This window comes from Lissotriton helveticus, chromosome 1_1 (assembly GCF_964261635.1).
Source record: "Lissotriton helveticus chromosome 1_1, aLisHel1.1, whole genome shotgun sequence".
Lineage (NCBI taxonomy): Eukaryota > Metazoa > Chordata > Amphibia > Caudata > Salamandridae > Lissotriton > Lissotriton helveticus.
The window spans coordinates 1,689,998,248-1,690,023,097 of record NC_136057.1 but is presented as its reverse complement, the minus strand read 5'-3'; the positions used below and the strand labels follow the sequence as shown (position 1 = coordinate 1,690,023,097).

Genomic DNA, 24,850 nt, shown 5'->3' with positions numbered 1-24,850 from the left:
AATGATAACAAGGGGTGTCAATTACCAGAAGAACAAATCACAACTCAGGGAAGATTACTTGGTGACATGGATGGCATTAGTGGTTGCACAGTAGTTGGCAACACTAACGAGGAATATTTACTAGTAACACCAGGTAATGTTGCCCAGGGAATACCAAACCATACTGCTATATCCACAGTCACGCACGAATATAAAATTCCCACATCGCCCGAACTTGATGTGAATACAGTGAGGAATCCTGGGAATAAGACCACTACATATCCCAGCTATCGTGGTTTGTCAATCCTTAGCTAGAATGTAGCTGGGTTAGAAGCAAATCTCTCAGATCCTCAATTGGCCAAGTCAATTGCTGGTATAGACATTGTCATGTTCCAGGAGACTTGGGCTGTTGGGAACCTATACATTGAGGGCTATCACTGCTTTAGTGTAACAGCGCCCAAACCTAGTCTTGGCCGAGCAGTGGGTGGCTTGTTTATAGGGATTAAGATATTGGCTGGTGGCACAATCAGAGATTTGTCTAGAGGGAATCCAAACATACAAATTCTCGAATACAAGTTAAAGACTCAGATTTATTTAATAAATTTTTATAATAATGATTTTAACTGTGTACCTAATAAACATTTTGAGGCACTTTCAAACACCTTACACAATCTGGAATTTAGCCCACAAACTGATGTTGGGACAGGGATCTTGATTGGGGGTGACTTCAATGCAAAGATATTAAAAGAGCACGGGACTAAGGATAGGACCCACTTAGACCAAGCGGAACGAAGGGGCACTGAATTAGCGAACATATTATCTGGTTCACCCTTGGTGATGCCATGGAAATAGGCCACAATTCTAACGCTCCTTATGCTCCTACGTTCAGAGGTAGGGATAGTAGTTCCACTATTGACTATATCTTTATGTCGCCCCATTTAATAGATTGTGTAGTCAAGTCTATAGTGATGGAGACATCGTTTGGGGATCATAATCCACTCATAGTAACTCTGGATTTAGCCCCTAGTTCGGTTTATACGAACCTAAATGGCGCAAGGGACATCACACCCACGGTTGATGGTTTGAGATTAAAATGGAGGGGGGTTGACAGCGGGGTAATTTTGAATATTGTACAAACTAAACACCCGCACCTGATCAACTCCTGCCTATCTATGGACGGTAATTACCATAGGATAATTGCTGATTTTGGCAAATTGTGCTCAACCATAAAAACTCTTTTGTCAGTACCTTTACCAAAGGTGCAGAAAGAACCTAGGTGGTTCGATTCGGCTTGCTCATTGGCAAATAGGGATTTCCGAAGTATAAACAGTATAAACTTGCAATAACTGGTAGAAAGGCCGCATTACTATCAGAACAGTGGGATTCGCTGGTCGCCAACGCAAATCTGGGGGGCAGCGGGCCCTTCTGGTCTGCAGTCAGGAAAACAAGAGAAATGGGTAAAAAGCTAACACCAATCAGCTGTAACATAACTAGTAGTGATTGGGAGGCCCACTTCTCTAAAATGTATGCCGTTCCAATTGAGGAGTCATTGAATTATTGTCCAGGACAGTTGTGTGGCCTACAGATTGATGCCCACGAAGTAGAAACGGCTATAAAAGAGAGCCTTGGAAACAAGGCACCAGGCCCAGACGGTTTGCCTATTGATATTATTAAGCATAGTCCAGATTTATGGGTACCAATTCTTGTTAACGTCTTTAGCAGTCTGCCAACAGCGCCCATGCCTACCACCTGGGCAACCAGCACCATCGTCCCAATTTTCAAAAAGGGAGATAGGTCGGACCCAGTCAATTATCGTCCAATCCCCCTTTTGGATAACACCCTAAAAATCTTGGGACGAGTAATTTATAACAGGGTGCTTGAATGGACTGAAAATACAGAATTATTAGACCCGTGTCAGACGGGATTCAGGAGCGAGGTAGGGACAGTGGAGCAATTTCTGAATTTAAAATTGATAATTGACAAGTATAGCATTGCTCGAGCATCTCCTATTTACCTTGCTTTCATGGATCTCTCTTCCGCCTTCGATCTAGTGAATAGATCTAAACTCTGGACCACCTTACTAAATTACGGGCTAGATGAGACCCTTGTTAACTTCCTGGCCTACCTACATACTGACCTAAAAGCACAGGTCAGGATTGGGATGGGTGAAGAGGTCTCCGGAGCTATTGATATCGGTAGGGGGGTAAGACAGGGGTGCGTTTTAGCACCCCTGTTGTTCATTATCTATATTAATGGCTTATCTGGAAGTCTCAAACAAGCCACCAGCGATGTACCGACAATTCTGGGGAAACCTCTTTCAGTATTATTATACGCAGATGATGCGGTGCTCATGGGCCGCACACCCAATGCCCTCCGTTTACTCGTTCAAAGTTTTGTCCAATACATGGAGGGATTAGATCTGCGTGTACATTTCAATAAATCTTTTATCATGTCATGTGGCCCTGGGAAACGGAAGCTCAACACTATATATATAGGAACAGATAAACTTGAATCTGTCCCTATGTTTCCTTTCTTAGGGTTGGTTTTCGCTGCGAACGGCTCGTGGAGTGGGCACTTGGCCCACGCCACGAGCAAGTTCTCGAAAGCCACCAATTCTATCTTGAGCCTGCCTCGCCCGAAGAAAATAGGTCCCACAAGAGCTATTTTAAAAATATTTAGACTACAGTGCTTACCAGTAGCCTCATATGGAGCAGAGGTCTGGGGGTTGGGAGATAGCGCATGCATTCAGCAGGAAGAAAGCCGCTTCTGCAGAAAAATTCTGGGCGCCCCAATCTCATCTTCTGTTTTTATCTGTCACAATGAACTAAACCTCCCCTATGTATGTGATTTTATCAGAGCCAGACCAGCACTATTTTGGGTTAGGGTTTGGAGGAACAATTCAGCCACTCTTACACAAAATATTATAAAGGATTGCCTAAATTGTGACCGTGGCATGGAGATTCCATGGCTCTTAGGAGTATCTAAAACATTAAGTGCCGTGGACAGAGGTAATCTTTTCTCGGACCCTACCAAGATTGAGCTCAAGGATAAAATCGAGGTTAAACACGCACTCTATGCACTTTTTGAGTCTGAAAGGATAGGAAGAGAATTAACAAAATCAACTGTTGTAAAATATATGGGAAATGAACTGTGTAGGCAACCACTCCTGCCCTACCTTACTCTACCCATGACCAACTGGGAGAGATCACTCTTGTTTCGCCTAAGAGCGGGTTCAGTGAAATTTTTGTTGTCTTTCCCTTTGGGCTATCGACATAGCAATGACCCTAGCCCATGCCCGTGTGATGGTGTCAGTACACAGGATGATTTGCACTTCCTATTCTTCTCTAAATTTCACCTTAGATATATTAAATGGTTTTTAACCCCATATTTTAGGAAATATAGACTCCTTTCGCTGGAGGAGTCCTATTTAATGTTGGTTTCCCTGGACTCAGATGAATTAATCTTTCGCACTAGCACTTTCCTGAGACTGATAACACGAGTGCGCAAAATGATGGAAAATCCTTGAAATTAGCCTCATTAAAATTGTATTAAATTTTTTAATCATGAATTTTTGTAATGATGTGTTATGCAAATGAACTGTTTTATGTGGTATTTTTATGAATGTTATGAAATTCGAATAAAGGTCTTTTGAACTTGAACTTGAGTCTTTAAACCTATTCTGACCCCAGTAGTGAAGATATTCACTGTAAGACTGGGCACCGTAAAATGAATCACACACTATAAGTGTGGGGAATTCCCGATCCGTATTTATTAGTGCCAGTAATAGGGCTTTTAATTCTGCCAGCTGTGCCGTGCAGTCTCCCAGAGACTGCGTCTTCATACTGCTTGGATGGATCTTGACTTCCTGTATATGTCCTTTTACAATTGCACAAGCTGCGCTTATATTGCTGTTTACTTCCTATGGCAGGCTGAGCAGAACCGTCAGTGTAAATAATGTATTCCTACTGATCTATGGGTATTATTTAATTCAAGAGTGGATATTCTTTTTCGTTTTGCAGAAATGCTTGTGTTCTTAATGTAGAATCAAATTTGTAGTCTGCATCTGTTGCAGTGAAAGAATTAGCCCATTGTATCCATCGCAAATGTAAAGCTTTAGCATTGGAACGATTGCCTTTGTAATAGCTTCTAAGGCTGGTACTGGAGAGGCAACATTTATTTGTTTCCCCTGAGCCAGTGCTCTTTCTCTCACTACAGCAGGCTGTACTGCCGTTATAATTTTTTCTTTAGTAGCAAAACGCATTTTAGTGCTTTTGTACAAATGTGAATTGTATGCTATGGGGACCGTTTTGCCTTTATTGAAGGTAGGTAAGTGTACCCTGATTGACCCGCGAATACATGGATCACTAAATTTGAGGTATTTACACGTGTGTGTAGGTGTTTGGAAGCTATCATGTCAGCTTGTAAGAAACAAAGGATGTCCATGTGTTCCTGTGTCCAATGTCAAACTGAAAAATCAGGTCTGATTAAATCGTAGAAAGGTTTTACTTTTTCTGCGTAATCCAAAATGTATGTTGTGCCAAAATTTAGGAATGCCAATATGTATTTTACGTTTTTCAAAGATTTTGGAGGTTGGAGCAGCGCTCATTTTTGTCAAAAGTTAGATGATAGGCTTTCCCTTCAGTTGCTAACTTGTATCCCAAAAATAGGATATTGAGGGGGCAATTTTTGATTTCTTAAAGTTGAATTTGTAGCCCTCAGAGGTGAACCCCAAAATGATGTTGTTCAATCTGGTCAATTGATGCATTAATTCATCATCCATCAGATAAATATCATCTACATAGGACAATGCCTCTTCATCAAAATGTTGAAGTAACTCTGTTACTCTTGCTGAGAATAACCTGGGGCTATTCTTATACCCTTAGGACAGTCAACAGAATTGACGCTGAGAGCCTAGGGCTGGAAATGCTGGTAAATATCTGCTCTTAGGTGCTATATTTTGTCAGAAAAATTCATTTTAGATATCTAGTGTTGTTTTGTATTTTTTTCCGCACAATGTTATTCTTTAACGCGGCACTGTGTGCATTCTGTACTACAAATGTCTTTGTGCATGTATTCAAATGTCTGTAGTCTAAAACTAGATGGTATGAATTGTCATGCTTCATTATGGGAAACAAAGGATTATTAATTGCAGAGGTTCAATTCTCTATTGCACCTTGGTATTTGAGTTGATCTAAGATCTCCCTGACTTGTTTTTTCACATCTTGTTTTATTGGGTACTGTCTCCGTGGAGATGGAGAAGTTTATACTGGGATTTTGTGTTGAGGTGACTCAGCATTTCACCCTACATGACTGCGGTATAATGCAGGAGCTAATGCTACCGCCCAGTCCTGCATGTATGAATAGTGTAGTGACTTGGGAACGAGGTCAGAGAAAGCTGGTAAAATTACTGTTTCTCCCTTTGGGCAATCCATAATGATTTCAGGCTGCCACTCTTTTTTTAGCCGAAAAGATGTCTTAGCCATAAGTCAGGTCCTCCCAAAAGAGACCTTTAATTTTTCTGGGTTTGTCCCCCTCCATTTGGAGTGTTATTTTGTATAACAGGTGTGGGACACTTACCCTAGTATCAAGTGTTTCCACTGTGACATATTCATTCAACGCCGCTGTCACCAGAAATTCCATCAGGTTCTGGCGAGCTATTGTTACTTCTTCTGCGCTGTCTAGCATCGTCAGAGCCCTCAGCAGCCTGGGCATTTCTTATTTTGAGGCCAGCTACTTTCTTCTTTTAAATTGATGTTTTAATTTTGCTTCATCTTCGTTTTTGATATTATAGTCCGAAGTACGATGTGTATCTCTGGGCCTTGTTCGTTCTTCTGATCTGTGTTCTGACCGTCCTCCCCTCTCTGAGATTTTTGTTGAACCCTCAAAGGAATGAGAGGAACGTGTATCAGTATCCTGATACCAGTCAGGTTTTTTAATGTTATCACGATTTCTAAGGTTGTACCTCCTTTCGGAGGGCTCCTGCTGAGGAGACCCACCCTTTGATTGTGATCTATTATCTCTGTTCTTTTGTTTTTTATTATCCCAATTTCTATTTGGAAGAATCAGGTGCTTGTTTGGTGTTTTCCTTTTCGGGACCACCCATGAGTTGCGGTTTTGTTGCTCTAGCTCCCAAATTATCTCTACCTAATTCAGCATATATATCTTCGATAATTTTACGTAATTCACGGCCTTGTTGTACAGGAGTGAAATCCTTCAAGCGTTGGCTTATCGCCATCGCTGCTGCCTCCGCTTTTATGTTTGCCAACATAATCGTAGATACCTGGCCAAAATTTCCTAACAATTTCATCCCTAAGTTCAGAGCAGGTTCTGCTCCACACTCATTCTGTATCTGTCTCAATACGTGTGGTATCACTGCTGTTGAAGGGATACCATGAGTTATGGTATATACGCCAGCGAAAACTGTACCCCAAGAGGTACAATCCTCTATCAATGGAGCTATCCACATTGACAAGCAGATTGTTAGTATTCTGTGTTTTTCTTGAAGGCCAGTGTGTGGGAACACTGCCTCTAACTGTGTGATTTTCTGTGCTATCCAGAAAGGCATTTGATAACGTTTAGGGGGCATTCTTCCAATAACCACGCTCAGCGTTTGTGGGGTGATTTTAGTTGCAGTCCCTTGTAGTTGACCTGATGGTGTAACCCTTGTAGGTTGAAGTGTGAGTGTTGCCTATAACAAACTATGTTACATTTCTGTAGAGTTTTATTATTTCTTTATGAAGTGAACGTAAGTCTGCTACCGGCATTGTGTCAATGTCTGGAGGTGGTGTGTAAGCCGCTAGGACCGACCAAGTTGCTCCGTCCCTGCTGAGCGGACCGAGTCTCATTTTATCTGTTATGTGTGGGAGGGCACACTTAAACCAGTTTATGTGCTCCTGGAAGGTGAGCGGAACTTTAATTTCCTTGTATGGACAATATTCTTCTGTTGTTTCATCTGGAGTGTAAGTATGAAATGTTTTTGTGTGTGCATTTGCCAGTGGGAATTTGACCCATTAATAAAATACTTCTGTCCTGAATGACTCGTGTGCCTCAATCATGAATGTTACAGTCCCACCTAATGTTGGGACTCCAAACTCTGCTAGTTTTAAAGTGAGTGCATTTCAGACATTTTCTGAAATGTTTATAGCACTTTCTTGTTCCCCCTCCCCTGCTGCATTCGCTTATAATGCTGGCACAGCGTTGTCTTTTTCAGACATGGTTGAAAGAGCTTCAAGGAAACTGAGATAAGGTTTATACACAATAGGGAACTATAATCCTTCAAGCTTGATTATACCAACATCCAAAACATAGGATATGCCTACTCAGCAGCAGCTGATCTTTCCCTTCTCACATCAGACGTCTCTGGGTATATGTGAGATGGGGTATCTAAGAAAAGCACAATTGAACTACACAGATTGTCCGTTAAATAAGAAACAAACCAACGTTGGCGGCACCATGTTGTGTAGTTCCTATGAATCTATATAGGGTCTGCACGTTGAAACAACATTAACTGTGGGAGTGGTGTCCAGACTGATTCCAGACACCCCCACTGGTTATGTTTGCCTGTATATCAGCTAGCTCACAGTGCCACTATGAACCCCTCTTACCAAGGAGAGAATAGTTTCTGGCAACTATCGAACATGACAACCCTGACCCCTCAGGGATTGTGGAAACTGTACAGTACTTTTCTGCACGGCGGAAATCGAAAGACTGGCAGAGTCAGATACGCGTAAGAAGGGAACGCGGCACGTAATAGATGAATACCCAAACACAAGGCAATACTATAAAGATCTTACAAGGAAAGGTGCACAACAGGACATAATAAGACATGTGATTCTCATGAGATTTGGAGCCCTGATGATGTCCGGGTAGGACAAAACGTGATGGCTGGATTGACTTGATTTTTGTGTTCTGGATTAAATATTGAATTGAACAATAAACTCAGAATTGATCATTCAACAAAAAGACTCCCCAAGGACTTTCTTTGCGTGGAATATTAAAAATGGACAATTAATGAGCATGCCTGTCTGAATTTTTACTATTATTGATGAATTGCACGCTCCTTTTGCATAGGTTGTAGTTTTGTTGTACGTGGCCCACTGGCGGTGAGACCACATAAAGTAGAGCGTGATCAAGCTTTGTAATGAACTTCTCAGATAACACACCAGTGCGTACTTTGTTTACTGCCCTCACCGCTAGCAAGTTGTTTGATAGAGTACATGGATGGTAGATTTCTACAATAGTGCTAAAACAATAGATATATGCCGGTATAGAGATGCATGACAGAAAAAATACATACTCCTACGATGCTAACCCTAACTAGATGTACCTAGCATGTATGTAGGTGTAGAGCCAAGAACCCCCCCTAGGGTAGAACCAACCGGGTGTGAGAGAATGTAGGACCCCGTCTTGGTCTCGAGAAGGACACCCAGCGAGGGATGTCAGACCACTGGGTACATAGTTATAATGCAGAAGATGGTAGTCCAGCTGTGATTCTGTGAATCCTCATGCATAAAAATGAGGCGAGTTTTCCTAGAAAACCACATGATATTTATGCAGTAAAAGGTCAGCACAACCCGTTATGTAGTACAATGGCACTGTACATGTAGGTGAAGGGTTAGGTGATTACCCAAGCCGATATTGGCGTACATTACAAATCATAGCAGGGTGAGTGGTGAAAGTGGCAGCTGAGTGGAGCATCATGTGCGTGCAGGGTGAGCAGTGTGCTCATGCGAGTGCAGGGTAGGAGAAGAATGAATGGCGTGAGTGCATAGTGAGCAGTGTCAGTGCAGTGTAATCGCTGTAAGTGCAGGGTGAGCGTAAAAGTGAAGGGTGGGCAGTGAGAATGAGTAACAATGTAATGTTAACTTAATTTATGACATGCCCGAATCACCCAGAAATGGGTATCTCAGCGCAGAGTGAGTTGTCTGAATACAGTATGTATTGCCAGACACCTGGAGTAACTCAGCATTGTATTGATGGCTGGCGTAGGGTTTCAGATATAAGCTTAACTATTGCTATTATGGCATCAAACAGGGATGAAGGCAGGTGGAAATAATTAATGTGCTGATCCTACAACAAACTTTCAGTCTCCTGATCAGGGTTGCAAGAAGACCATATTGCTATCACTACCACAGGTATCTTGATGTCCCAGCCAGTACAAAAATAAGCAAAATCACCTAAATCCAGTATTTATAGCACTTATCTGTGCATACTTCAAACAGAAAATGTGAATAGAAAGCACTTTTAAATGTGTTCTAGTGCTCCATTAATGATATATTACTAATATTTAAAGGAAACAAAGACAGAAATGTAATGTTACAAATTAATGCATACCATTTTATTTACAACCCCATTTAGTGGCAGTGCCTGACCTTTGCAGACTCTTTAAACAACAAATGGCCAGTACTTTTCTTTTGGAAAGGTGACATCCCTTTTCCTGAGATGCCTTTTCACTAAAAGCATTCTCCCACTGTGGCAGTAAAAATAAAATACAAAAGTAAGGAATAGCCAGAGTGGGGTCCCATGGGGGTACTGAAACCAGTGAAAATAACCAAGTCTCGTTAACCAGTTCACTAAAGGCTTGTAAATGGTCTTATAACCCCTTGCATGCTCCAGACAGCCCCTGGGCCTTCACGCGTCACAGTGGGCATGTGGTAACACCGGCCGGGGGCCGTCCGAACCATGCCCACTCTCTATTTTGCCCACACAGCGAGAAAATTCTGCCAGCCCGCAAGGGGTTAAAGATCTGTGAAAAACTCGGGTGTGGCTGAGATAAGACTCCAGACACTGCCCAGCCGAAGCCACAGCAGCCCGGGCTGAGAAACATGATGGGGGGCTAAAGACCTTGTAGTCCTATGGGCGCTGTGCGCCTGCCTTACACGTCCAGAGTTAATGTGGAAAAGAGCAGCTGGGCTCCTCCTTCAGCCTTCCCACATCCCTGATGAGCAAGTTGTTGCCACCCACTCCTAAATTGCCTCCTGAAGGCCTGACCAGCCCCTTGCTATTGAAATCATTTGAGTTGAATTAACTCCAACCTGGGCCATTACATAGACGCCCAAAATGCAACGCCATGGACACAGTAAACATTCAACATTGAAAGCGAATAAAAAAATGAATGTTTGCTTGTGTAACATAACTGGTGCTCATGTAAAGCGCTTCAATACCTTCGGGTCGAGTTTGCGCTATATAAATCTTCTACAGCAAAAAAAGCGTCTCTCCATTATGACGTAACAAAGGTGGCCTGTGCCTTCAGGGCAAAGAAGACCTCGCCAAGTCCTGCACATGTGCAGCCAGTCACCTTCAAACCCCTCCCAACCCCCAAGAAAGAAAAAAAAAGATTTGGTCCACTTTAACAGCGAGAAGCAAGCAGACATTTCATCCCAGCTGCTCGTTGTTTTATCTCTTTTCCTTTCCTTTCCTTTACCCCAGGCTAGTAGGTTGACGCTCGTTACGACCAGTACCACCTGCGTATTCCACCTCCCTCAGGTCTGTGGAGTTCCAGGAGAAGCAAAAGGAGGCAACTGTTATTACCTTCCACCATTCAGCTACTGCGCTTGGGTCTCTAGAGACCTGGACGAAGCAGTGGAACAATGTCACAACAGTGGGTAGCCATTTTGCTTACACTCTGTTGTGACATCACTGCAGCGGATTTTGATCTAGCTATTCACAGTAGAGGGTTAATTTGGAAGTTATATACAACATATGGGTCCTTCAATCAGAATTTAGTTGGATAAACAGATTCATAGAGGAGAAAATAGGGAGGCTCACAGAATAATATTCGTTGAGATTGGCATATTATTTTTCGTAGATCAGAAGAGAATTTTTATCTAGCCCTAGTCACCAAAGCAGTAATTAAATAAACGAATGGGGGAGCAGTAAATTAACTTGTAAATAATTCTACCAAAGATAACATTGTGGTACCTAGTAGAAAAGGGCTAGGGAAATAGGTGTGGCTATCAGTTTAATTAAGGAGTCTTCATTCTTTAAAGGGGCAGTCCAGAACAGAAACAGACAGTTCTCTTTACTCAGTCCTGTATCTTCAACAACCACCAGCAATGGGAATTACTTTTTCTCACAATGTGTGCTTGGGTTTTGAGACCTACCGTGGCATGATTGACCAGATGGGAAACATCCTTTACGACGCAACTTTTACCACGCAGTGCCTTTACAACGCAGGTTTTTCAACGCAAGTCTTTACAACGAATTGCGCTGGGGGGCGCTCTAGGATAAGTAATAGTTTAATTTACTATCCAACACCTTCCCTACTATCCACGGGGACTGGAGTTGGAATAGTAAATTAAACTATTCACTATCCAGCACCCCCCAACGCAAGTCGTTGTAACGACTTGCGTTGTAAATCCTGCGTTGTAAAGGCATGCGTAGTAAAAGCATGCGTTGTACCAACGTACATCCGACCAGATGGTTCCTTTAAATTCACATGTTCTCCCATAACCTTGTAGATATGATAACAAGTCTTATTCTGACTCAACTTATAATAGTGGGGTGCACAGTTATCCCTGTCTAGATTGTTGCACTGAATCAGATTGTACCCACCTGCTTCAGGGAAGATCATGATTTCATATGTTTGGCCCAGACCGTCATGCTTAAGGTGCTCCTCTTCGTCCAGGGTTTGGTCTGCTGCGGCTTCCTGCCTATCGTGCAGGCTCAGGGCCGCGGCCAGCATGGCGCGTGACACAGCAGGCTGAAAGTTTGGCTGCTCTTTCAGGTCCAACTTACTCAGGATTGTCCGCTTGGCCAGTTCCACCAGCATCTTCCTCTCAGGTTCAGCAGCGGGCCTCCTGTTACAGTCAGGGCATGCCTCCTCTCCAGATGTCGCAACAAGGCTAAAAGCCAATAGATGAATGAAGCTTCGAAAAGACCAGGGCGCCATCTCTGCAGGAACACAGAATACTTGGATGAGAAGAAGTGACCCACAGACAAAGCTGTTGGTTAGAGCTGGGGCATGTTATAGCCCTGTAGGACCTCAACCAAGGAGAGGAGGCTTTAAGTAACATTTGTCGACAGTCCTCTGAGTTGGTTCAGCTGAGCTGTGTGCAGATTCTGTGTGACACATCGCAGCACCAGACTTGGCTCACATATATTGGCTGTCCCAAAATCAGATAAGCCCACAAGCAGCAAGCTATTGGCATATCCCTTTGGAAAGATGCCTGTGCTCTTTTGCCTGGTATACGAGTGTGTGAAGGCAGGAGGCAAAGAGGGCTTTGTTGAGCTCTAAAGTCGAGGGTTTAAAAAGGCAACTTAGCAATTTACGTGACATTCCAAAAACACAAAGTTCAAAGAAAGCAAAATAGCTATTAAGTAATGTGTACACAGTGAGCAAAGAGAAATGGGAGCTTTGATCCAGTGGTTTAATAATAAACATTAAAAAGCCCGTGTGATGCGATCCGGAGCTAGGTGGAGAATCACCTCCTGCCCTTTAGACCTCTTTAGCCTGGGGCAACTTCGACATTTCTCAGGGGTGCTGAAATACGCCATCGTCTTCATAGATGTGATAACCAAGAAAAAAATCTGGGGCTTGGCAAGGAATTGCCTAAGGAAGGGCAGTGGAGCTGCTCAGACTTTTCTGCAGAATGTTACACTCACTGCAGAGTGATTGACAGAGAGTGCGAGTAAGTACAGGAGTAAGTCACATGTAAAAATTGAAACACTGAAAAAGCATCATTCTTCAGATGGCGGGGTAACAAATGTGCTTAGTTTATATATATTTTTTAATGAGTGTAGGGATCAAGAGTTTTACTTCGGCGCCCGCCCACCGGGCTACTGAATGTCTGAGCTGCCAACTACCAAGGATACGCAGTCTTCATTCCACCTCAACCCTCTTTATCCCACCACCCCTCATTTTTTGTATCCTTATCAGACTCTTGCTGGTTCTTTTTCATCTCCACTTTCTCCCTTTGTTAATGTTTTCCTATCTTTCTCTCCCCCCTTTTTCTTCCTGTTGTGCTTTCTCCCTCATGCTTTGGATTAAAGTCTGACACTGAAAAATAAGCCCCAGTCCATAAAAATGTGTGCCTGGGTTTACCACTTGCAAAGTTAAGCACTGGTCATAACACAGTGACTGTCCCCCTTCTCCAGTGAAATCTGGTGAGGGCCCAATGGCATTCCAGCATCTCATGGATGCACAAAAGGTCCTAGGTTGACCAGGGCTGTGTGAAGAGCGATGGGGCTGTCTTACTATCTACGAAGCCCTATCTTATCCCCCCTGGTTGCAGCAATAGCTTGCCTTCGTACGGTCGCATGCTGCATGCGGAGCCTAGTTAAGAAAAGTGACACACTACAGGAATAGTTTCAATTGTCTTCGGATTTGATTTCTGAAATCTGTTTGGTCATTCGTTTCCAGTATTTCTGCATACTGATATGTTTACTTTAGATTTTGGTGTGGGTTTTTTTGATGGTTGGATTTGGGTAGGGAGGAGACTGCTCAGATTCCCCAATGCTGGGGGTGCTTTGTAGTGGGAGTGGGAAGGCACATGCTCAGAGTTCTGGCCACTTAGTTCTCGCTGGAACGTGCAGTTGAGTGTTCAGTACCGCAGCATGGGTCCCATGATGGCTGCACTTAGCTACTTGCACTGGAGCCCTTACTACTCAGCACACTGCCACGGTAGGGATGAACAGACATACTATTAGGGTGATGACGTGGAATGTGTGAGGCTTGAATGGTGCATGCAAGGCACACCAAGTGCAAGAAACCCACTCAACGAATAAAATGATTGCCCCGCTCCGGGTGGGATGGGTGTCTGTGATTGCTGAGGCCTCCTATTCCTGTTCTCCTAGGGGTGTCAACTTCTTTGTTTGGAAGACTATCCCCTTCCTGGTACGCAAAATTGGCCACGACGCTGAGAGTAGATACATTATAATTCAAGCCACCATTGTGAGCAAGCTTATTGTCCTGATGTGCGTATACCGGCCCAATGTTGATTCCCACATAAATATTTTACCATGTTTAAATGGAGATAAGGAAGATCAAAAGACTGGCTCTCATATGAGGTGGGGGTTTCAATGCTACAGTAGATCACAATTTAGGTAGATCAAATACTGCGAGGAGCCACCACCCAGGCTGCTGCTGACTTTATTGCAGATGAGGAGCTCACTGACATACGGTGGCCCGGACTCCCAGAGCTTCTTGAGGGCACATGTCTTCTAAAGCGCATAATTCCTGGTCCAGGATTGTCTATTGGATGATCTCTAACGATATATGCAGTAGCACCACACTAATTGAACATAAACTCTGAACCTTATCAGACCATGTACCAGTTCTCCTATAAATCTCCTTTCCGGCAGCTCACCGTAAAGTATTCACTTGGAGGTTGCCCCGCAACACTTTGTAGGATGCTGCCTTTCGAGATAAGATATGCGGTGTGATTACTGAGTACTTTATTCACAAAATGGGTTTAGTGACTAGCCCTGGAGTCTTGTGGGAGGCTTTCAAAACAGTAATTAGGGGCATCAGTATTTCTAAGCAGTCTGGTATCTTGACAAGAACCTGAAGACATATTAAGAGACTCGAAAGGGAACTTTTAGAACTAGAAAAAGAAAATTGCATGTCCTGGGGCAAAGGTATTCTGGTTGAAATAAATTTGAAGAGTAAAAACATCTCACTGTTTGTGAAATTACTTATCTGGGTTGGAATTAAAGCCATGGCATATGTTGTTGATGAATGCTTAAGCAGGGCTCTCACGCTACTCCTAGGACACCCCAGGGCCAGCTGCGGCATCACCCAAAAGCAATGTAGGGATGGATCTTCTCTGAGTGCGAGACAGATGCAATTCTATAAGAATTTGTTAGTTTTTGCACTGACATTTCTGTCCAAAACCATGGTCAGTTAGGCTGATACATCCAACTTTCGCAACATGGTGGAACTCACCTGGCTTCCTGACTCTCATTGTTCATATCTAGACATGCCTATTACTACTGGAGATACCATTCGGGTGATTCGTAGCATGCCTATAAGCTGTGCGCCCGGGGCTGATGGACTGCTGGCCCAGTTGTACAAAGAGTACTCATAAGAGTACTCACAACAATTAGTGCCACATTTGTTGGCAATGTATGAAGGCAGAAGAGCAAATCCTTGAGGTGCTGCTTGTCACTATTCTTAGGCCAGCTCTGCTGTGGAGCACTGTACGTTGTATTGTCCACTGTCAATGATAAATATTGACAATAACATTTAGCTAAACTCTTAGCTAGTCAGATCCTTCCTTTCCTTCCAGATTTGGCCAGACCAGACCAAATAGGGTACGCACCTTGGTGGAGCACATCTCATAACCTTCGTACCATCCTAGCCTTGATCCGAAGATCAACACTGGTGCTGCATTTCTTGATGCCCTTAAGAGGTTGGACTCTTTAGAATGATGGTACCTATTTCTGTTACTGAAGGGAATTGTTTTCAGTTAAATCTTATTTTTTTTCTAAATCAACTCTTTACTAACAATTTTAAAGAGTACAATAAAATGAACAGGTATTAACTGTCAGCAGTTAATACCTGTTCCAGGGACAGCCATATGCATGGTAGTACATTGTAAGAGACATTGGTCCCTTCAAAAAGAGTAAGGAGCAATAGAACTCTCGCATCTTGACTCCATCTTGCTCATTTGAGTTTTTGTAAATTTCAATTAATTTGTATTTAATAAATATATTGTGTCTCCATCCTGTAGAATATCAACACAGGTCCGATTGTAGTTCTGTGTTCTATTTCTCCTTACTGTTTTTGAAGGGGTTAATGTCTCTTACAATGGTATGTATACCCTAGGTCTCTTCTGACTCACAGGGTTCCCTTGTTTCTTTACAAAACAATTATGTATGGTAGTAAGCACATAATTAAGAGCTGAACATGAGACGCAAAGCCTCCAGGGGTGCAAGTTATAACACCAGCTCTTGTAAAGAGACAATCGCATAGTGGGCGGAGACTTTTATGTCAGTCATGTGCAAGTTATACACAGTGTATTACATACTTCGCAGATGAATCCTCTGAGTGGGAGATGTCAGTGGCCCCAGTACTGTGTATTTACCCCATCCCGAAGCCCAATATCTTTAGTGCCAGACAATCTTACCTCCTATCCTATACATTACAGTAGAAAATCATAAATGTAAATCTGTATTTGTAAAGCACAAACTACTCACCCTTACGGGTCTCAAGGCACTGGGGGCCGTCGTGGAAATTAAGTGAGCTATTGCCCAGAGTCACATGGTGCTGAGCTGCCACCGGAGCCGGGGATCGTACCCCAAACCATGTGCTCCAAAGTCAGCTGCCCTGGCCGCTGCACCACACCGCTCCACCTATCTCTCCAACAACATTCTCCACCAATCATGAAACATAATGCATCCAGCCCTGCCCTATCATAACATATCATATTATATCATACTAGACCATAACGTCTCACATCATACCATATCATATCAAATCACACATTTTGCATCACCCCTCCTTGCAGAACAATAGTGGGACACTGCTCGGAGGGGGGACGGAGTTCGATGCCCAAGGAGCATGAAACCAGTATCAGCTGACCAGTTTAATTAGGAGGCTCGGTGAATGGTTCCCATATTGTGTCAAAGACAGGCATCTGATCATTAACCTTATATATTATGAATTCTTGGCAAGGTATGATAGCCATTCCGAAATGCTAAGAACTGCTGGTGTCCACCATGCTCTAATATGCACACTTTAGCCATGGTCAGGGCCATTGCTAGCCATCGTTGGGAATGTTTGTTAGGTACGACTAAATCAGCCAGTTCACAGACAAGAGCTAAGTGCATCAAAGTGGTGATCTGTAACACAAGCAGTGGCTAACACCAGCCGCACTACTGCTCTTGATAGAATTAGTGTTGCCTAATGCCACAGATGTGTAGTAGATCACTGCCCTTCGTCCTACATCTCCGGTGTCATTGAGGGAGGGAACATGCTCCGTTGAGCTTCCTCGGGGTCCAATCCCAGTTGTGTAGGACCTAAAAATAAGCGAATTTTCATTTGGCCTCTCAGAGAAAGGTGTCATGAGTATCCTTTGCTGTCAATCGTTACTATTGAGTTCCCTTGTGTGTGTTGAGAAGAGTTGACTAATTAGTATATTATCATAATGGAGACCACCCTCTTTTATCTATCCCAAGTCTCTAGGCAATGTTAAAGAGGAGAGTGTTGAACGTCATGGGGAGCAGTCCCACGTTCACTCCTCAAGCTATGCCTCAGTTGGTTATAGGACCACTGTTGGAACTGAGGGAGGTGGAACTCAGTGCAGAGCTCCTGGAAAGATTTATGTGTATTGACCACCAGCAATTGATCTATGTGGGAAATCCTGCAAGTTGCCAGATTGGCCAGTGCGCCAAGGATGTCTATCTGTGCCATCAGTGTTTAGGGGATTAAGGGCCAGATGTAGGAGCCATTTACCGACCGGTAACGGCCGATTTCGGCCGTTACCGACCGGTAAATGGGTTTTTGGTATGTAGGGGGCATATTTTACAGATTCGGTAAATTTACCGAATCGGTAAATTTACCGAATCGGTAAAATACAGAATCGGTATTTTTACCGATTCGGAATCTTTCATATGTAGGTGGGACTCTTCAGAGTCCCAAAGCCATTACAGATTCGGTATTTTACCACCCAATCCAATTGGGTGGTAAAATACCGAATCCAGGTGTGCATGCACATGTGTGCATGCACACCTGTGCCATGTGACAGACAGACATGCCCTTAGGGCATGTCTGTCTGCCACATGGCACACATGACAGTATTTGGAGTGCTAGAGGGTGTCAAAGTGACACCCCCTGCACCCTTGCAAAAAATCGGTATTTACCGATTCGGTAATTACCGAATCGGTATTTCCCATTGATTCCTATGGGCTTCACAGCCCATAGGAATCAATAGGAAATACCGAATCTGTAATTACAGAATCGGTAAATACCGAATCTTAACGATTCGGTATTTACAGACTCTGTAATACCTACATCTCCCCCCTTCATATTTACCGACTCTTAAATACCGAATCGGTAAAATTCGGTATTTAAAAGTCGGTAAATATGAATTACCTACATCTGGCCCTAAGAGTGAAATGTTTATTTGCTCAGTCAAACTGCTCTTTGGCAACTGTGGGAAATGCATCAGGCACGATAGCCTAGTATCTGATACCTTACTCATATCTGGGGGAACCAGACAGGGAGGCCCCTTCTCCACCCTATTTTTTGCCATTGCTACGGAACCTATTGCCTCTAGACAGCTGCAGGCAGAGCAGGCACTCAACTACAATACTAGATGTCTTGTTGTGACACTATCTGCTGACAATGTCACTCTTTTTATCACGGCCCTGTCTACAAACATTTCACCTATACTATAAAACTTCCTCCAGATCGAATTCCTATTAGGCATATATATCAATTGAGGTAAGTCTGAAACCTTCCCACTCACTCCTTCCTCCTCCGAGTGCCCTTAAGAATGCTCTCTTAGGTGGAACAATTCAATTGCCAAGTTCCATCGATATCCACATTAGAAGGCATATCGAATCCATTCTGCAAGATAAGTGTGATCGAGCTATTGCCAAACTGGAAGGTCAGGTCACCAACTGGATCAGACTTTCGCTGTCTCTAGCCGTTCGATTAGCATAGCCAAGATGGCTGTCCTTCCCGCATTTCTGTATCGCAACGGGAGACAGCATGGATCTACAGACTTCAATCTTTGAAGCCTTTTGGTTTCAAACGACCGGACTGAATTAAGTTGTTACCTATAGTACCATGAGGGTACACGGTTGATACATTGTATCTCAGTTCTTGCCTGTTATACTTACACTGTGAATGTACTGTGTCACCCATTTGTTTTCACTACACTCTAAGATGGCCGCTCTATTTTTGCCCCTCACAGTCCCTCGTCAGTTTTCACCACTCCATCTACTTCCCCCCGGAACTCCGCATTCACTACGCGAAGTTCCCGGAATCTGGTCATAGACACCGCCGATACGCTACACGCGTTCCAGTCATCTTAAGTAAGTTTTGCCGCGAATCTCCCGTCACATTCGGAGACCGCCTCATTGATTCCCACCCCTAACGGTTCCTTTCCGTTATGTTTCCCTAGTGCCAGTGAGAGCGTCACACTGAAGACTCTTACGTAAGTCTCGCCCCACACGAGCGGTGATTTTATTTAATTCCCTCACCCTTTTGCCCTTAAACGTTTCCAAATCCCCTTCACTTTCCCCGCTGGAACTTAGTGGCGGACCACAGCAACCCTCACCTTCCATCCGCCATCACCCTCATTTATCACACTATGCATGGATATTGTTTTGTCACCGTCCCACCACAGCAACCCATACACTCCTTTATGAATGCATGCGGTTGAACTTTTCACACATCAACGGTAACTTCAATGAATAAGTTAACTGTATTCATGGTATAAATCATTAATTTGAGTTGCATTTTTGTCCTTCTTTGCAGCGCTCCTTGAGAAAGGAATCCTCGAGTCCGAAATGCATTGGAGCATTTTCGATTAACCTGGATTGTATCGATCAAAATTAACTGTTTGATGCTACACAAGATAAAAATGAGAATGAGACTTTAAAAAATAAAACACAGCAAACTTGATATTTTGAAACTTTTTTATTGAACTTTCTTGGAGTCAGTCACGTTTTGTACTGAACCTTACAAGTTTGCCCAACCAACAGGGATGCGCCTACGCCCCAGTAGCGCACTCAACCTCTTCTAGTATCTGATACCTTACTCATATCTGGGGGAACCAGACAGGGATGCCCCTTCTCCACCCTATTTTTTGCCATTGCTACGGAACCTATTGCCTCTAGACAGCTGCAGGCAGAGCAGGCACTCAACTACAATACTAGATGTCTTGTTGTGACACTATCTGCTGACAATGTCACTCTTTTTATCACGGCCCTGTCTACAAACATTTCACCTATACTATAAAACTTCCTCCAGATCGAATTCCTATTAGGCATATATATCAATTGAGGTAAGTCTGTAACCTTCCCACTCACTCCTTCCTCCTCCGAGTGCCCTTAAGAATGCTCTCTTAGGTGGAACAATTCAATTGCCAAGTTCCATCGATATCCACATTAGAAGGCATATCGAATCCATTCTGCAAGATAAGTGTGATCGAGCTATTGCCAAACTGGAAGGTCAGGTCACCAACTGGATCAGACTTTCGCTGTCTCTAGCCGTTCGATTAGCATAGCCAAGATGGCTGTCCTTCCCGCATTTCTGTATCGCTTTGTGAATATCCCTATCCCATTCACTAGTGCTTTTTAGGTCGGGCACTCAAGACCTCTTGTATCTACTTTAGTATATACTTATATGTGTATGTAGTTTGTGGGCTCTGGAGATCAGCCCTAAGACTTGTTTGCTTCCGCTTAGGGACTTGTTTAGTGTTCAACTGCCTCTACTTAACTGTCTTGATAGAAAACGACCAGTAGAGGTCAGTAAAATACCAGAATTGCTTTCTGCTTAGGGACTTTCTTTTTTAAATTTTCTGGCAACTGCTTCTATTTAACTTTCTTGATAGAAAACGACCAGCAGAGGTCAGTAAAATACCAGAATCACTTTAGCATTCCCTAGATTCCAGTCCATAGACATTGTCTTCCACGAGCACCGATAGACAATAATATTTTTTCAAAGCTTGTATTTTTTGTGATATGACCACTGAAGGCCTGGATTTTATATTAAAAACTGAGCTTTGGACTAAACCATTTCCAGCTGAAAGGCAATATTTCTCTCCATGTGTTCCCATACCTGGCTTGTCATGCAGCTTGGTGCTTACTTTCCCTCCATGTTAAAGAACAGTAGATGTTTTAGCACCCAGGCTAATGTGCTGCAGAGCTTAATACATATAAGGCTCCAAAGGCGAAACCGATTGCATTGCACATGCTTTTCAAGTAGGCTGCTGTTCTGCCTGATTAAGTTCATCTGGACTGGTAAACAGCCGTGCTCAAGCAGGAGCGAGTGGATACTTCCTTTTGAGCAGAGCGGAGACTCGCTGCACCAAGTTTTCAGTTGTATTATTGGTATGCCTTTTGGTACTCTTTTTCTACAGCACCCCTCGATGGAGACCGACACTGCCAGGCCATCCCCACTCAACGCGGCCCATAGTCTGTCTGCACATGACCCCAGTCCTGCCAAGCATCACGCATCAGGTGTGACGCTCATGCATTTTAGTGCTGTGTTCCGCATCACCACACTGAAATGCCTTGTCACGCATGTTGGCACCTGCCAGGCACGCCACCAGCGGCCTCTGTGCCCGGGCTCTCTTCTGCTCCGAGAGACGTGCTGCTTCTGGAGCTGAGTTCCTAAATAGTTAACCCCGATCTGCGCTCTCAGCTCTGTGGAGTGGCTGAGAGCGCTACAATGTATCTCTGTACACTGCCCAGGCTGGCAGCTGCCTGCTGTGTTGCCTGGAAACAATAAATGCGGCAATATTGGCTGTGGTGCCGGTGCGTCGCGGCTTACTCAGAGTTCACACTCTCTCTCACACTGCTCCAATTTGGGGGGGCTGCCCTCTGAGCTGTCAATCACCGTGGGGACATGGGGGGCGGGATTAAAATCCGGATGTGCCCTCATGTCCCGGAGGAAGTATGCAGAAGCGACGGGGGAATCCGAGTCAGTGGTGGTGCACGCAGGCAGCAGGACTTGAGTCTCTCATGGCCGCCTGCCGCCACGCTAGAGGGGGAATGAGCATAGCTGCCAAGGTTTCAGATTGCAATGCGGAACACCGCACTGAAATGCGTGAGCGTCACACCTGATGCGTGATGCTTGGCAGGACTGAATGAGCGATTCATTGCGGCGGGAGGTCGGCTGCGGCGCGCAGAAAACACTCCAGGCTGGCCACCTTGACCTGGCAGCTGAGTCCTCAACCGGCGAGTCAGTCTCAGCTCTGGCCAGGACTGCGAGTGGCAGCGCCGGGGGCCGAGAAGTGTCAACTCGAGTGGCCAGCAGCTGCCTGGATGAACATGAACAGGCAGAGTGCACATCGTGGCTGGGCAGCAGAGTGCAGTAAGTGACCAGCAGTCGGATCGTCACTCTTAAGTGAAAGTCCACGCCGGTGTCATAGAGTATAATAGCACGTGCATGATACTTGCAAAAAGTTTGGTACAGGTAGTAGCAAGATAAATTAAGTGGCAAGTAAATGGCAAGTTGTGGAAACTAAAGTAACCCTGTGTGTTTAATTAGGTAGCACTGACTCAGAGGTGCACTGGTGTATGTAGGCTAGGCAGCAAAATCCAGACTATAATGTAGCAATTAATTATCATGCACAAGGCTGCCGCTGGCTGTCACTAGATGGTTACGGTATAAAAACCTCACTCTAAACAGCCCGTTCCTACAGACTTTGAAACCGGAGGCAAGTGATGCAGTTTAAGACTGGAGTAAGCAACATCTCATCACTTTCCATTCTCGGCCTTCTTCGATCATTTTATTTCATCCTGGGTTTTAAAACTGCCAGCAATGTTGTTGCCTGAAAACTCGGGACTGGCTATCTGTGCTCACATCACATTGGCCAGTTGTCAATAGTCATTATATGAGCACTAAGCAAGAGCTCAGAGCTGTTAACGTCTTTGTAGCCACTTGCCTCCCTTGACATGCGTTTATTAAAAAAAAAAGGCAGAAAGCCTAGGCTGTGAATGTAGAAACAGTAGTCAGTTCTGAAGAAAAAAGAAATAAAGAAGGGTACCGGTAGGCCAGCCACAATGTGAGACACAGCACCTACGCACAGAGGTAAGAACTGAGGAACCCTTCTGCATTATTACAGCCCATCCTTCCCTTTAGTCCTACAAAGCACTGCATCAGAGAGGTATTCACATCCACTTGCCCGGCCACAGCACCGTGACCTATTACTAACATGAGTCCTGATCTGAAAAAAATAATTTCACATTATTAAAAAGCATCAATCTGCAGGGCTGCTCTGTCTGGTCATCCTTCCGGAGTCAGTGAGCCTGTTGCCTTCCTGGTTTAGTTTTACCTCTGCAGCATATGTTATCACATTAGCAGCTGCTCTGTATCTCATCTAGGGCACCACTGAGTAGTGGATATAATTATCACCAAGTCTGGTCAGTACGTGACCTTTTATAGTCTCTGCAGTGTGAATTATCTGACTGGACTGTTTGTGCAGCTGGTCTTAGTGTTTTCCCTTCTTATGGTTTGTCAAGTTGGACAGGTGTTGTGCTTGGTCTAGATATTATGTACCTATGGCCTTTAAAAGGTTGTTGTTTATTTTATGCAAATGCAATCTGATGCATCCAGTAAGTGTTTTTGTACTTAACTGTGCACGTGTCAGCATATGTACACAGAACTTTAATAAAGTACTGCTGCTGAAAAACTTAACTTGTGTAATATCATGGTTATGCATTCGTTTACAGTACAGTCCGGTTACAGGAAGGAGCAATAGGGTTAGTGTCCTTCCATTTCTGGTGCCCTGCAACAGTTTCAAGAAGTTCTTGGAGTTTCTTGTTGCTCGAATGGCCGTAATTTCTGATATTTAGAAGTTTCCCTCGTCTTAATTGCATGATTTTTGCTCCCGAGAAAGTGTCACTCATAGTCGTTGAAATGTCACTCATAATTTCACATTTTTTTTTAAAATGTCACACATGGCAATCTGAAACCTTGGCAGCTATGTGACCCAAGTCTGAGCTGTACACTGTGAGATGCACGATCCGGGCCGGGGAGAGACTAAAACGTCATGTTAATCTTGATCAAGTGTAAACTCCCGGGAGGCCTCTGGTAAAGAACCCCATGTAACCCTTGTTGAATAATTAGACAACTACATAACTTAGACTCCATTCCCTTAGCGATATGTACCCAAAATATCTCAAGAAGCCCACACTCCTAGACCCGTTTTTGTATTTCAGATTCCACAAATCAAAGCCACTAAAACCTTCTTTTCCTCCCCCCACCGCCTGTGCTTACAGCACTACCCACAATGTTTGAATCCTTGTCTTCCAAAAAACTGTCCGGGATGTACTCCATTATGCACCAGGAGGCACACGTGTGCTGCCCTGGGGCTAGAGGGAAATGGAATATCGATCTGAAGACCCCCTTGATTGATGAACAGTGGAAATACTGTTGTCTGCAGACCCTTAATTCATGTCAAATGTTTGCCCAGATCATACCACACACCTGAAGCATTCACCAAAATGGGCTTCAGAGAGAACTCCAATTCTGCTAGATGCAGAGACCCCGAGATAAACGTCTATGCTGAGGGCGTCTCTACTACACCACTCCTAAGTCTGCTGGGCTATGTGGAGGATTTTCCAATCATAATGAGTAGACGAATTGCCTTGGCTGTGTTACTGGCCAGAAGAAGAGTGGTGATTCAGAGGGGATGAGGCCCCTCCCCCACACAAGCTGCAGAACTGGCTGAAAGATGTTGCTAATTGTAGCGAACAGATGGATACATATTCGGATTTCAGGCCACCCCTATCTCGACCCAAAGACATGTCGGGCCTGATTCCGGTGTACCTCCTGCAATGCTGTGAGGCAGAGATGACACATGGGATGGGGCCAACCGTCACATAGCCCCAGGATCCTCTTTATGACACAGGGTCTCCCATCCTGTTTGCAGTGCGGGGTGGGGCCCTCACTATGTTTATTGCTGCTATTGCCTGCCATAATAAAAGAGTTCTGATGAGGATGGCCAAGGCTTGCTGGAACTCGCGGCTGTTTGGCACTCATCCGTTTCTGTGTGCTTTTTGGAATGTTTCCTGGCTGTTACCTCACATTTCTCTCTGCTGTGGGTGGGTGGATGGCATTCTGTTTCTAATCTGCAAATTTCAATAAATAAGCATATAAATAAACTACAATTAGAGACCTGCAGCCTGTCCAATCCAGACCTAAGGACATCAGCAACACTCCTGCAAAGTTACTTTATTTGACACTGTTGTG

At 44.1% G+C, this 24,850-nt stretch overlaps 1 protein-coding gene across 1 annotated transcript in view; it reads right to left on the bottom strand.

Moving 5' to 3' along the window:
* The window catches only part of LOC144773952 (inhibin beta C chain-like), an 82,036-nt gene extending 70,036 nt beyond the window's left edge, over positions 1 to 12,000 (bottom strand). Inside the window, exon 1 of the mRNA XM_078659007.1 lies at positions 11,533 to 12,000. Coding sequence (XP_078515133.1) covers positions 11,533 to 11,869 — 337 coding nt within the window. The 5' untranslated portion in view covers positions 11,870 to 12,000. The remainder of the gene's footprint in view (positions 1 to 11,532) is intronic.
* Positions 12,001 to 24,850: the final 12,850 nt, after the last annotated feature.